Source organism: Mastigoproctus giganteus, chromosome 8, assembly GCF_048544385.1.
Source record: "Mastigoproctus giganteus isolate SK-2022 chromosome 8, ASM4854438v1, whole genome shotgun sequence".
In the NCBI taxonomy this organism is placed as follows: domain Eukaryota; kingdom Metazoa; phylum Arthropoda; class Arachnida; order Uropygi; family Thelyphonidae; genus Mastigoproctus; species Mastigoproctus giganteus.
In genome coordinates, this window is record NC_143582.1 from 71,472,016 (window position 1) to 71,487,414 (window position 15,399).

The following is a 15,399-nucleotide window of genomic DNA, read 5'->3' on the forward strand; positions in this document are numbered from 1 at the left end:
GAGTAGAAAGAGTAAAAACCTAGGTCAATAAATATTTACATTATAAATATAACAACTCGATTAGTAATAAATCATACCATTTTTAGAGAAACTAAACAAAAAAAAAAAGAAAAAAAAAGAAAACATGAATACAATTAAAAAAAAATAATAAAATAAAAATAACCATGAAATTCACATAAAAATAAATTAGCACACTTTGTTTTCAGAAAGGAAAGTTTTTAAAATTGGAAATGTATTGTTATAATCAGAATTAGATTAGCATGGTAAGTTTCATTATCCAAAGTTAATCCTACTTTTAAATTATGAAGAGTTTATTAGTTTCATGAGACAGGGTTGTTTTCAGCAATTAAAAAAAAAAAAAAAAACACATAAAAAATAAGCAAAAAAAAAAAAAAAAATTTATTTATTTTGATGTTAATTGACACTGTTTTCATTCTGTTCCTAATAAGATAGCTATAAATACTGTATTTTCTAAAGTAATGATAATTTAAGGGTTTGATCAGATATTTAAAATACATACATTCCTATAAGGTAAATCAAGGGGTTAAACTATCCATATTAATACCAGTTTCTTGCTGCAGATATAAGACAATGCCAATAAGACTATTACTGTGTAAGGGAATATATCTAATGATGGAGATAAATAGGTGAGAAAAAAAAATTATTAATCTGCACAACTGTTCAAAATCTAAGAGAGCCTATACATACACACACACAAGTAAAAATTACAGTTCAACATGTATGTTGAATTAAATGTGGGAAATTTCAGACAAAAAATGTTCATGCATGCAAAGTCAACCTGTTGACACTTCAAAGGTTCTATCTCATAATCTAAATACTTAACATTCGTTATATATATATGTGGTTGAACAATGAGACAAGTACAAGCTCAATATGCATAAACATCACAAATGACAAACTTTCCAAAACATATTGAACAACTAATCATTAAACAGTCCTGTCACAAATGTGTATTTGTTTATATATATATAACACAGATGTGAATATGTATATATATACACAGAGAACTTGCCTACCTACAAAAGGTATTTGCAACTTAACTAAAAACAGATATGCATCTCTCTCTCTCTCTCTCTCTCTCTCTCTCTCTCTCTCTCTCTCTCTCTCTCTCTCTCTCTCTCTCTCTCTCTCTCTGTGTGTGTGTGTGTGTGTGTGTACGCAGAAATATACACACACAATTTAAATTTTCAATATGCATCAACAATCAACATACCAAAGCTCAAAGTATTAATAACAGAGAAATTACAAATGAACAAATGGATGAAAGTTTGTCTGTGAACAGAAAGATGAAATGAATAATTAAATAGGAAACAATTACATGCAAATATATACAAAAGCAAACCGAGTTGAAGTTATCAAAGTAAATCACATAAAGTGATTTAAACCAGACGATATAGGCAACTTGCATAGGATAAAGCAGTAAAATTTACTGAAAAACTGCAATTTTTAGCACCATCTCATTTAATTTGGTGCATCAAATGGAATAACTACCTTGCAGCTTGCTACTGTAAGAGCACTAGTGAATATGTGAACCAAAATGAAATATACAAAATACGTTGTCTATCACATAGAGTATAGTCACATATAAAGTATAGTCATTGTTCTGCAAAGTAATTTTCTTTTACAAAAGTTTTATGCATTATCAAAGTATTTAAGATTACTTACTTTGAAGATAAAGACAAGTATGTTTTTTGTCATCAGATTTACTAACTAGGGTCAGATGGTGTGAGGGAGGAAATGCTACTACTAACTTTCAGATTTATCAACATTATGATTGAAACTACACAACAAAATGGGAAACTTTGGAGTGTCAACAGTTACACCCATTTCTCATCATTAACATGGGAAACTTTGGAGTGTCAACAGTTACACCCACTTCTCATCATTAATATGATCATAGAGTGCTACTTTTTTCTTTTTCAAATCCTGATATGAAGTTTTAAGACTGGTGGCAGAATTCTTATGAAACTTAGCATAATGCTATGCACTACTAGCTCTCAGAGATCCATCTTCTACAGCTGAACTTCTGGGTGTTAATGCAGAATCTTTACGAGGGGGCATTCTTTCATTAATCTTGTCAAGACCTTTTGCTTCTTCAAAGCTGGAAATCTTATGATGAGGTGAAATGCCTGCCAGAGCTAGAATACAAAAAGGCATTACAATTAAACTTGTGTAAATGATAAGAATAACAAAATTAACAGAAGCATACAGCAAGACATTTCAAGTCAAGGCAAAATCTGGTTCCCTGATATGTAAGAAATCAATGAATGACTGAATTATTTTTTATTATTATTTTTTTAACCATTTCCAACAATGCCTTGAAAACTTTTTTTCTTTTTGATGAACTGTTCTTATAAATATATGGACAGACCAGTGCACTCTAATCATTCTTAATGCACAAGCTGTTACTATTTCTCAAATAAAATTTTATAAATGAAGCCAAGGACTAATAAAAATAAGAATGTTCTCTGGTAGTAATTATGTATACAACATAACTGCTCCTATTATAACAATTGTTGCCCTTGACTAGTTCAAATACAGATTTTTTTTTTTTTTTAATTATCAAATCTGTTTATATGCACAGTGGAACCTATATATAGTAGACTTTCGAAATAACGGCACCTTTATTTCAAAATGATGGCACCTCAAGATGCCATCATTTTGATTTTTCCATCATCTAGAAAGTTTCATTTTTAATGCAGAAATGAGGCCAAATAAGAAATAGAGTAATATTAAGAATGCAATTTTATTAACTGCACATAAAAAAAACAAACATGTTGACGATCCAATGTTATATTCTGCCATTAATACACTTCTGCTTATGCCCCATTTTCTATTTTCTTTATTATATCAAGTTTAGTCTGCACATGTAGCACAGAGGTATCGTCACTGCCCTTGTCACATCAGGTGGAAAAGGCCCAGGTTCGAATCCCGTCGATAACACAAGGCACTTTTTTTCACTCCGTGGCTCAGTTAGTGGGTCTCAGGCATAAATAGCAAGGTTTCCCCCCAGAAACTGGGGGTTTTTGTCCAGCAAAACAGGTAAATCGAGCAGAGAACACACACAATTCACATGGATATATGAATTAACACTCCAAGTGAACGTAATGTAATAGTTTGGATTATATCAAGTTTGTCACTAAGCTTTAATGTTGTTGTTCTTTCTTCTCTCTCTTTCTGTATGAGGTTTATTAACTTTAGGAACCATAGTGAGGGGTTTTTAATTTAAAATAAATGTAAAACAGCAGTATAATCCATGGTATCAGTACAGAATTCACTTTGAAAACAGCGAATATAAACAAATACAGTAATCATGTGACTTGCCGTTTTCTTTTTTCGGCACTGCAAGACATGCACTGTATGTATCATCCAATCTCAATGTGCCATTATTTGGGGTGTCGTTATTTAGACAGTCTACTGTATTACACCTTTACTTGATCATTCCTATATTTTCACAATAGCAAATGCCAACTAAAATAGTTACTTATTTGTTGAAGTGAATGGTAAGCCTTTAAAGAATCAGTTTCACTTATGAAAATTTTTAACCCTGAGCATTCACTACTCCACCAGCCATAAAATAGAACTGAAATCAAACTTTAAATACTTTAAAATATGAAAATTTTTCAACATTAAAATAATCTTTCTGTGCACAACAATTAATATTTAAAAACCCAATCAGAGTTTGACTCCATGTTGCAAGAAAAATGCAAGGCAAGTTGCATTATAGAAATGTGAATCTTAAAGGTGTGAATCTTTGAATGCTGGATTTATGAAGTTTTACTGCATTTCATATTCCTTTTTCTGTCCTGTAAACAGTTAGTTTCAGAAAGGAATTCTTTCATTTCCTCTCATTTTTCTTCATGCTATCAAAAATACCAGTCCTCTTCTGTGCTTACTTGTGGGCAATATGGTTTAGTCCTCAAGTATAAAAGAAGGCTAATGGAAATTTTTACAGCACTCTCAAGATGGCTGAAGCCATGGGGGTATTAACCTGTCATTCAGATTAAACGGATTGTGAAGGAAAAAATATAACTTCTCCTGCATCTCGGTTGTATCTGATGTTTATATTTAGCAATTTTGAATTCTGCATTGGATAGATGGTTTATGGGCTCCTATTCCTGTATACATTGTGTATCATTGCAAATGTGCTTTGCATATATATTTTATGAACTCAATATGGTACAAGACATTTACTGTAAAAGCTTACAGTAATATTTAAATGGATGAAAACATTAAGTCCATGTGAATATAATCAACTTCAGTTTATTGTTATGAACTTACACAAAGCATTACTGAAATTGATTGGCCTTGATTCTGAAATAACTGTGGAATTCTATCATCCATGATGTTAAAAACTGAGGTGGGAGATAAATCAGCATGTCTGAGAAAAATAATGGGAATAAGAATATTCTTGACTTCATTAGTAAGGAATCAGATGACACCACAGAGCTTAAAGTACAGGAACCATTGGCAGATAATGGTCATCTAGTCATTAGTTGGAAAATGAAGAAAGGTGTTGCAGTAGTTAAAGGTAAGGGCACAGGTTTTAATTTCAGAAAAGGTGACTACAGAAGTTTAAGGCTTACATGGCATCTATTCATTGGTGAATCAGCATGTTGGGGATTGCAGAGGAAGAGCAAATATATTAAAATGATGCAATACCTTTAGAGCAATAATCAGAGAAGCCATGAACACATATATAGCATTAAAAATATAACACAAAGATGGATGAATATGGAGCTGGCCAGTCTAATAGAGTAGAAAAAGACAACATGAGAAAATTTACACTGAAGCCTACAACAGCTACAAGTTGATCTGTAATACTACTACATAAGGAAGCCAAGGCTGAGTATGAGAAAGCAGTGGCTAAGAGAATAAATAATGGGGACAAGGACTATGTCGTGTGAATACAAAGAAGAAAACAAATCGGATCAGACCTTTGTGTAATGGGTGCGGGAAAGTTAGGTAACCCAGCTGATGTTGCTGAAGAATTCAGTACATAATTCATATTGGTATTTACTGACAAAAAACCATTTATGCTGAGGAGAGGCTGAGCCACATGAAATTAGCGATTTCAAAATTGCAAATAACTGTTTATTAGAAAATCTTTCAAGCATAAAGACAAGTAAGGCTCATAGAGTTGATGGCATATACTCAATAATTAATTTTGAGGGAGGTAGCCAGAGCGTGTTGAGGTTAATTATGAGGGCATCTTTAGACTCGGGGGAGATTCCTTTCAATTGGAGAAGTGACAAGATATCACCAATACTTAAGTGGTTCTAAGAGTGAAGTTGGTAACTACAGACCATTTTCAGTCTGACTTCAGTGGTGTAGGGAAAACCTTAGAAGCAATGATTAAAAGTGCAATCCAGGGATATTTATATAGAAATGGCATTCTGAAGGACAGCATGGTTTTGTTATGGGGAAATCATGTTTAACTAACCCGGTAAGCTATTTTGATTACAATTACTCATGGGCTAGATGTAGGGAACAATTTTGACATTGCATCAACAATGGGATAAAAGGCATGATGTCAAAATTTGCAGACAACGTAAAGATTTGGGGAGAGTGCTTAATGATCAGTGCCAAGCAATGCTCCTTCAGGATGACTTGAACAGGTTTCAAGAATGGTCAGAAAAATGGCAGTTATGTTTTAATGCAGCAAAATGCACTTGGGGAATAGCAAACCCAAAATAACTTATACCCCTGGTGGAGTTGAATTAAAAAACAGTAGAGGGGAAAGGGGGGATCTAAGAGTTATAATACCAGCAGATAAGTTTTCTGAGCCATGTTAGACAGGTGGCCAGGAGAGCTAATGGTGTCCTATCGATGATTTATCAAACAATATCCTGTAAAGGTGGAGAGGAAAAACTTATCAAATAATATCCTGCAGAGGTGGGGTCATAAACACTGTATGAGGCAATTGTAACACTGTGTCAAAATATGAAGGCCTCATCTGAAAAAAGACACTTTTTCCAAAACATTAAAGGATGCAGTGAAGTCTCCAGTATCAATTCTGCAGCTGCAGAGAAATTTTGTGATGTGTTGGAAAAAACCTCTTCTAAATCTCCACAGCAGCGAGCTTATCTGCTGGAGAATTAATTCTGGCAATGATGCTCGAAAGGTAAAACTAGCTGATGTTATGCTTGTCTCCCCTCTCTTTTCGTAATTTTATAATTTTGAAATTTTTGTAATTTTGTACACTTTTGTCATTTTCCCATGCATGAGATAAATTTGAATAAATAATTCTATTTACATGTTCATCGAACATTTATTTTTTTCTTCAATCAAATCCAGTACACACAGTTGTGATTCTGCATAAGCATTTAGGGAAATTCCGAATTATGTAGCATTCCACAGAATGCAACCCTTATGTAAGTCAGGGAGTGGCTGTATATTTTAACAATCTCCAACATGAATTTATCAATGTGTATTTAACTAGGTACATCTATGAGGTATCCTCCACTCTTCACTAATGCTACTATGTATATTCTAAAATATATTATACATTTCATTATGGTCATAGTGTATGTATTGCTACTGCAATGTTAGTAGCCCATAATCTATATTATAAACATTAAAAAAACTAATCAGTAATTTTTACTATTATTGTACTGCTATATTATCGAAATCTGTACCTATCTTCCACATGCAAAATTAGTGTTGCATAGCTCCATCTCTGGAACTAGCTTATCACCCTACCCCCAATGTGTTCAGTCAGAAGTGCCCAACCTTTTTCGGCCCAAGTGAACCAAAATAAATAGTCAGATATGGGCAAACGATAGCACCTAGAAATGAAAATATGTAGTGAGACCTGCACTTAAAAACAAATTTTAATATAAAATAAATAACGTTTTAATGTATAATAAGACATATAATTTATGTACAATAAGACATATAATTTATGTACAATATATTTAATAACTCTTAGGTTAATAGTAAAATAATAAGCCAATAACTTTTTAGTGTAATCTGAATCAATGCACTTACACAAAAATCAAGACATTTCTGAAGGTGCATAGTTTAATGTTAAGGAAAAAATCATTTAAAAGTCTTTCCTTTTTGGTGAACATAAGCAAGTGCATTTTAATTTCAAATGATAAAACACAATGTTCTTACATAAATGAAATAAATAATTATTTACTTATTTATTTACAATCATTGAGCTCAACATTTGCTTCTTTGAAGTAGAGGAGGATGTTGTTGCAAGTCTTTTTTAAAGAGGGATGAGTTGCTCACACATTTAAGGTATCCCAAATGGAGGATTTTAAAAATACTTTATGGGTAGACTAAATGCAAAATTCAATTTGCTAATTAATTAATTTCCCTGAAATCCAGAATTAATAATTCCACTTAAAAAATTTGAAGTCATAGCTATAAGTATCTGATCACATACTTGGAAACTTTTAGAATTCAAACAGCAAAATATTTTAAAGCCTTGTAGCTTTGCTCTGGAACTGTGTCCTGGCATTGCCTGAACACGCCCAAGCTTTTCTTTCAAATTAATGATATGCTGCAGCAGTAAATTAAAAATCTCCACACAATGCAATAAAATGAATTTTTAATAACTTACCATTCTTCAAAGAGGATTTTCCACCTGATAAGGCACCCAAAGGGAGGGTTCCTGATGGTGTTAAGCCTTTCAGTTGTAGAACACTTTCACTTTCTTCCCTGTAATAAGTATTTTTAATGTTATATCTGCACAATTTTTAAATAATAACAATTATTTATAAAAAGCAACTTGGCTTATTTTTAAATCATTTCAAATTTAGTTAAAAGATTAAAATTTTTTATTACTAAAAAATTACAAAATACCTTTGTTATTTTGCAATCAAATTATTTCTTTTCTTCCTTTCATATAAGTATGTGAGTGACTTTTTTGGAGGGGTATACCTTAAGTTTTCATTATGTTTTGTTTTAATACAAGGGACATTAATAAGTATTTACTCTCACCTAGAAATATTTGAGTTATGGATCTGAGTATTGTGTGTGCATGCATTTATTAGCTCCATCAGTTACTGAACTATAGCCACAAATAGTGAGAGGTAATATCCTGGAGAAGGTTGAGGTCTGGTCCATTATAAAATTTCTTCATTTGCAAGGCAAAGAAGGAAAACAAATCCAAGAAGAGATGAAAGCAATATATGGGGAGGACTGCCCATCATATGACACTGTGAAAAGATGAAAAGACCCAAGTGTGGGTGAAGCAGTGTGCACAGTGACCCCAGGAAGACCAATTTCAGCCACAAGCCATGACATTGTGGCTAAGGTAGAACAACCAGTCTTTAAAGACAGGAGTGTTTTCAAGGACTAGCTTCTTATAGCAAATTCAGACAAGATTTTAAAGCAAATGAAGTGAACATTAGCCATGAATTTGTTTGCACAATGATTTTTTCTACTGAATTGTGATTAAGGATAAATGCTGGGTGCATCACTGATCCAGAAACAAAACAAATGAGAAAACAATGGAAGCAGTTTTCTCATTTGTTTTGTTTCTTCAACCTACTAAAAAGCCAAGGTTCAACTGCCTGCCAATAAGGTCACATCAGTCTTCTAGGATTAAAGATAACATTCTCCAAAATTACAGATTACTTCCCAAAAGGCAACAGTATCACTGGGAAGTAATCTGTAGAAACCACCTGAGAAAGTTAAGAGAGGCTATCAAGTTGAAGAGATACGGGGAATTATCCAAGTGTCCACCTTCTAGTCAACAACACTCCTACTCATAAGGCTATCCTCACAGTGGACTTTGCAATTAGGTGTGGCCCTGAAAATCTGCAGCACCCACCTTATTCTCCCAACTTCTCACTTTCAGATTTCTTCCTCCTCCCTAAAATGAAGAAACCATCATTAGATCACAGATCTCAGACTGATGAGGATATAGAGAAGAATAAAATAGCTAGCCAAATTTCAAATCCCTAACTCAAATATTTCTAGGTGAGGGTAAATACTTAATGACCACCCTGACATAAGTATTATGCATTGTTAATTTATAAGTTACATTTTTTACAGTTGAATAAAAACAACACAAACAAAAATTTGTCATATGATTTCTAGAACATCAGTTATAATTTGAAATAATTTGAAAGGATGATCTTTCTTCTTTTATTATTATTAACATAATAATTCCGGTTGGCTTGTGAACACCGTTTTAGAGTTGTACCCTCGAAATGTAAGGAAGACTGCATCTCGCCATGATGTCCATCATAACTTCAAATGTCAGTCATACTGCATGATGGAAGAGATGGGGAAGGGTTGACCAGAACTTAGCTCTGGAGACTAAACATGAGTTCCACCACTTCAAGCCTCCAATAAGCAAAGTGGTGATATTGCACCGGTTGATGAGGGTCATCCTCCACCTAGTAGTATACATTGTACTCCCCCATATTCAAATTCTGCATCCCTTGTATCTGAGTGACACCACCTCTATGATATCCAAACAATGTCTGCATTTGATGTCGTCACAAGCACTTGAGATTTATCGAATTTATTGACTATGCACCTTCAGTTCTCCCCTGAGCCACAGCACTCCCAGTACTTTGTGCCCATTGCTTTGCTGCTCTAGTCTAGGGCATGATTTCTGTTTAAATACAATTTAATTGATTAAGAATGAAAATTAATAAAATCAATCAATTTAATTTTTTAATTGACAACACTATAGATAAGCTAATATATTATATTAGCTTACTGTAGTGGTGTCAATTAAAACTATAAGAAAGATTCCTAAATGCAGTGATACTTATTATGCTATCAACTTTATATTATACCTTACACTATCAACTTCAAGACATATGTTACAGCATACCATTACAGTTGAAGAAGTTTAAATTAGTTATATACTTACTGAAAGTAAAATTTCTTAACAAAAAAAAATAAAAAAAATATGCCAGACTATATGATTAGAACCTTCAAGCTACTTATCACATTTAAAACTCTACTATTCCACTGCACTACTAGTTACATGCTACCATAGTCACTCCAAAACACCAATACAATAGCTTTATGAATAAGAAATCATAACTTACAAAATCTCTAGCTAAATTTAAAAATAAGTCAACAAATGTGATTAAGACTTCACAATTTAAGATGTTAATTAATCAAAAAGACGGTAAAAATTACCAAAAAACTTTTCTATTCTAACAGCTCAAAATTCTTCAAAATTTCATCTACACACTTTCTGCATGTAGTCCTTACATGGAGATACAAAATGAATTACAAAATTTAAAAGAAAACTAAAAATTTTGGAGTTTTACAGCACTAGCCTTCTTCCCAATAACATTTCTAAGTATTTTAGTGTTTTATCTTTAGTTTAATCTTGCATTTTAATGTCAGAGTGTAGAGGGGATGGGCATTGAAGCATCAACTACACTGGTCATAGTACAACTGTACTTAAGGCTAGATGGATCTTTTATTGTGTATAATGGCTGTATATATGTGCACTCTGATTGCTGAACTATGACCACCCTATCCATAATGGACTAGGCTAGCTGAAAGTATAAAAAGTCAAACAGTTAATTACTCTAGAGCAGTGATAATCTGCATCTGATTGTGAAGTCAAAGTGATAAAATAGCAGTTACAGAACATAAAGATATCACAGTTTCAAAAGGGCAATATCGAAAACAGGAGGTTTTGGTTGCTCACAGCCCACTGTGGTCAAGATATACAAAGAATGGTGTTGAACAGGTCAAACCACCTTACACCAACAGAACTGTAAAGGATTACACAAGGATTACAGCAGGTCAAGTGCAACAGTTGACAACGCAATACAATATGGAGAATGCAAGAACAATCCTCCACCCCACTTCATCACCGTTGATCATCGTTGATGGCGAATGTTGTAATGTCAACAACGTGCTGGTTGAATACTGGAAGGCTGGAAACAAATATCTGCACAATAAGTGCAAATACCTGGGACAACACGCTGATGGATGCTTTCGTGTGTGGCACAAGCAACATAAGTCCATGAATGCATCGTGCATGGTGCCCACCATACAGGTGGCAGTGGTTGCTTAATATGGGGCATGTTTTGCTGGCAAGAAATAGGACCCCTTGTGCGTAAGGACTATCGCTTCACTGGTGAGGTCTACCGACAGCATTTAGGAGGTCCCACCATGTTGCATTTCTCCCCAGAGAGAAACAGAATCTTGCAAGATGATAATGCACTGTGCCTGAACTGTGCATAAGCAGTTCAAAGAACACAGTGCAGATATCACCATATTGATTGGGCTCAAATTCGCCTGACCCCAATCCAATTGAACACCTGTGGGATGTTTTGGAATGGGAAGCAAGGGGTCTTGATATGCAGCCATCTATTATGACAGTGTGAAAAGCCTTGCAGGCAGGATGGTTGCAGATCCTACATCTTGAGGAGTAGACATCTAGAGGAGTCAATGCCTAGACAAATCAAGGCTGTTATCCATTTGAATAGGGGATCAATACTGTATTAGGGAAGTAGTCATAATTCAATGATCACCGAGTGTATGCGCACAAGCAGATTTATGATATCATGTGATGAAAAACACAGGTAACCTAACTTTGGGGGAGGATACCTACCCCTAAATGCAAACTGAAAAAAAATTATTAAATATCTTATCAACCATTTCTATTGATAAGAAATTTAATAATAATTTTTTCAGTCTCCAAAGAGATTCTCTGAAACTGTGATGGATTCTCTACCTGCAGGTAGAGAATCCACCAGACAGAGGCAGATATAGAATCACCCTACCATTATCAGAGGTCAGTTTATGTTGGGGATGGTTGTGAAGCTAAATATAAACTACTTATCCCAACACCAAATGTTACTTGCTGCAATGAATCCTGTTAACAATATAGTATAAAAATATCAAGTCTATATTTTTAAGTTATTAGTTAGAATGAGTTATTACTTACCTCAGTACAGAAAAGACTCTTGCCATCTTACCAATTGCTCTAATCTTATTGCGAATTACTTCTTTTCTAACGCTTGCTGGTTCAACTAAAAATTAAACAAAGTAAGTAAATAATAATACAATATGATTAATATATGATTAATAATTAAAGCCTACTCAAGAAAAGTAACTCTGTCCATGATTATCCACTGCCAGTGAAAGTGGTTAAGTGGCAATGTTTGCATACTAAATGCACAGTGTTTGTACTCTTCTTTGCTCAAGCATAAATCAGTGGAAATTAAATATAAATGCCTTCAAGGATTCAGGATGGGATGAGTGTTGGTAACACAGAAGAAACAGACAATCCCAAGGTCAACTTCATAGTTATAAACACAACTTCATTGTGTTTTTCTTAGCTATGCTAAGAAAAACACAAAGCTATGGCTCTGTATGAAAGTTTCTGGAATTTTACACAGGCAAAAATGGGAGGGAGTGTATGGTCTAAGCCATGTAAAATCAGCCCAAGCTTAGAAAGGTTCATAAGGTAGAATTATGTTCACGATGGTCTGCACTTGTTGATAGAGGGGATTGTTTATATAAAGATGAAATACACTTAAACAGAAGAGGTGCAAGGATATTTGGTTATGCTACTGAGGACAGTAATTACTTTGGAAAGATGAAATGTAGCGAGATGCCAACTTTTAGTTTTCAAAAAGTTGGAGATCAGACATTTGTAAGGAGGATTTTAGGCTAAAACAGGGGAAAACAGATTTTTTGGGAAAAGGTTTTTTAAAGTCCACACTTAAATTTTACTATTAAAAACAGATTTTATATTAAAACACAGCCATATTTTATTTATTTTAATTTTATTAAAATAAATACAAATAAACACACAGAACATGACCCTAATTATAACAATAACCTTAGGAACTTTATGAAAACCACAAAAGTTATCAAAACCTAAAATACTTAATACAGTACATGGATTAGAGGGGTTGAGGAGGGAGGGGATGCCAGAAACTTTGCTCTGAAGATTAAACATGGGTATCACAACTTCAAGCCCCCAATAAAGCAAAGTAGTAGTATTGCACTGGTTGATGAGTCATCTACCACCTACAGGGTTAAAAAAATAGTCTAATTATATTAATCATTGCACCAAGGAAAGATATGAACTGCTAATGCTATGACTAGTTTGAGTTTCAGGATTACTGGTGTCACTTCAGAAATTTAATGATATTCTGCAAGCTGTCAAAGAAATGTAAAATCAAATTATGTAAATGAGGAGAGATATCACTCTCTCCTCCAGCAAAATTTTTCCAAAATGGCCTTGTATCTTACAAGTTTGTGTATGCTTTAAATTGTGTTCCCACATTGACAGTTGTGCACTCATTAGTGCCCTTAAGAACTGATAGCTGGTTTGTCATAATCAACTTTGGCACCTGGCAGTATGTCTGCCAATAAATTAGTTCAGCGGTATCTATCAGCATACTGCTATACTACATGTGATTGGCACTTCTATTTTTTTAAGTTTCCAGCCAGTCTGGAAACTTTTGACTCGCAACTTATATAATGAAAGACTTGTGAATTAATTCCAGATGAAGAAATTTGCAAGGCTTATGGGAGGAAATTTTCTTAGCTAATGAAATTCACTTTAACAAAGGAGGTGAAAGGTTTTAACTAATGTCATTTGAGGAGACCTTAAGGGTTCATGACATTGCTAACTCAAGCAGTGAAAGAGTTGTAGGAACAACAAGGTTAGCGGCATGGGCCAAAATTACAATTTCTTAAAATAATTAGAGGTTGTGGATAACCTCTAATTATTTTATGCACTGAAATAGACATTAAACCATCATAAATCATAGACCAGGAAAAACATGTTTAAGCAGCTGCAAACAATGTATCAGCATTTTAAAAGACAAAAATTTTTGTACTTTGCTGATATAGTAATGCTAGGAGTATTGTAAATAAATTAAATAAATCTGAGGTTCTTATTGGTCAACTAATGCTAATGCAGTAGAGATAAATGAGCCATGGAAACAAGAGATGAACTTTATTATGGTTAATACAGTGTTATTTAGGAAGATTAGGAGGATCAAAGTATGAGGGGGGGGGGGGTATAATCATACTTCTTATCAAAAGCTTCCTGAAAGTGACTAGCATTGTCACTTTCCAGGATTGTCCCCTGAGTGAAATGAAGTTCAGATGGACATTGAGTCTGTTAGTATACCCAGTGCTTATGAGACTTTCTAATCTTTTAATTCTTCTATTTCCTAATGTTCATCAAATCCCAATCTACCATAACTCTCTTGGATTTTCTTATCATAGCATATGGGGTGACTCATAAGGATTCTAGCAAAAGTCAAAAGTCTAAATAATGATTCCAAGTATCTTTGCTTTGTTGTTTCTAAATCTCCAGATTACAGCCTCTTAAGCATTTTGGGGACAATATTTCTGAACTAGGAATGCACAAATCTTTCTCAGACACTGATTTCATAAAGAGTGGATTACAAGGAATAGTGGGTAATCCTGTTGATCTAGGTCTCCTGTTTCAAGATAAGATATTTAATAGTTGTGATTTCAGCTTATAGATTCAAATGGCAAAAGGTTTTGAGCATGTCAGGTTTTTTAGTCCTGTGGACTGTCTTTTCCTCCCAGGTTTCTACCCCCACCACATGGAGATAGGAGCGATGCCAACCTGTGACCAAGGATGGAGGTGTGTGTGTGTGTGTGTGTGTGTGTGTGTGTGTCAGCATGAGCACATACACATTCTTTATTAATACAAACTGATTTTGTTAATTTGTGGTGTTGCCAGTCTTTCTGAATGATGAGGACACATCTAGAGGAAGTTTAAGTTATAAGAGTATCACATGGTGTCCACAAGATCACATGGGTGTACTTTCCCATTAACCAAATAGTAACACCATGCCTATAAAAGACACAGGAATCTGTGCCATTGAGTTAGAATTAAATTTTCTTGTCACTTTTCTGCGCAAAGCAAAACATTAATCCAACCAACGGCAAAATTCTCTAGCTACTTTTTTTTTTTTTTTTGTTCCTTCTGCTTAAAATAACTAAACTAATCATATACAGTGGACCCCTGCTTTATGATTGGTTCACTATACGATCAAATCATTTTATGATAGACTCCATAAAATACCATTCACTATACAATATGTGGTGAGCACCAGTCACTGTGATCATGTTTGCGAACTGAATTTTAATTATATTAAATCCAATACAATATGGGGAATTCTAATAAGCAAAAATAGGAGGAATATTATCCACAGGCTATAAAAGTAAAGATCACATATTTACATTTTATTGCATTACCAATTAACAAAATTAAATTATACATGAAAATCTGAAGTATATTTTCCACAGGTTAGCAAAATAAAAATCAATTTATGCTTATGTACGTAGCTTAATTAATATGTACTGTAAATGTACAGGAGTTGGGTTTCTGGTCCATAAAGATAAAAAACAACATTTTGGAATTCAAAAGTACATCAT

The 15,399-nt window shown here is 33.8% G+C and overlaps 1 protein-coding gene across 1 annotated transcript in view; it reads right to left on the reverse strand.

Annotated features, from left to right (window-relative positions):
- Positions 1 to 515: 515 nt before the first annotated feature.
- The window catches only part of LOC150081621 (serine/threonine-protein phosphatase 2B catalytic subunit 2-like), a 148,012-nt gene continuing 133,128 nt past the window's right edge, over positions 516 to 15,399 (reverse strand). Inside the window, exons 11-13 of the mRNA XM_090380569.1 lie at positions 11,912 to 11,996; positions 7,595 to 7,692; positions 516 to 2,159 (exon numbers count right to left, since the gene is read on the reverse strand). Coding sequence (XP_090236695.1) covers positions 2,002 to 2,159; positions 7,595 to 7,692; positions 11,912 to 11,996 — 341 coding nt within the window. The 3' untranslated portion in view covers positions 516 to 2,001. The remainder of the gene's footprint in view (positions 2,160 to 7,594; positions 7,693 to 11,911; positions 11,997 to 15,399) is intronic.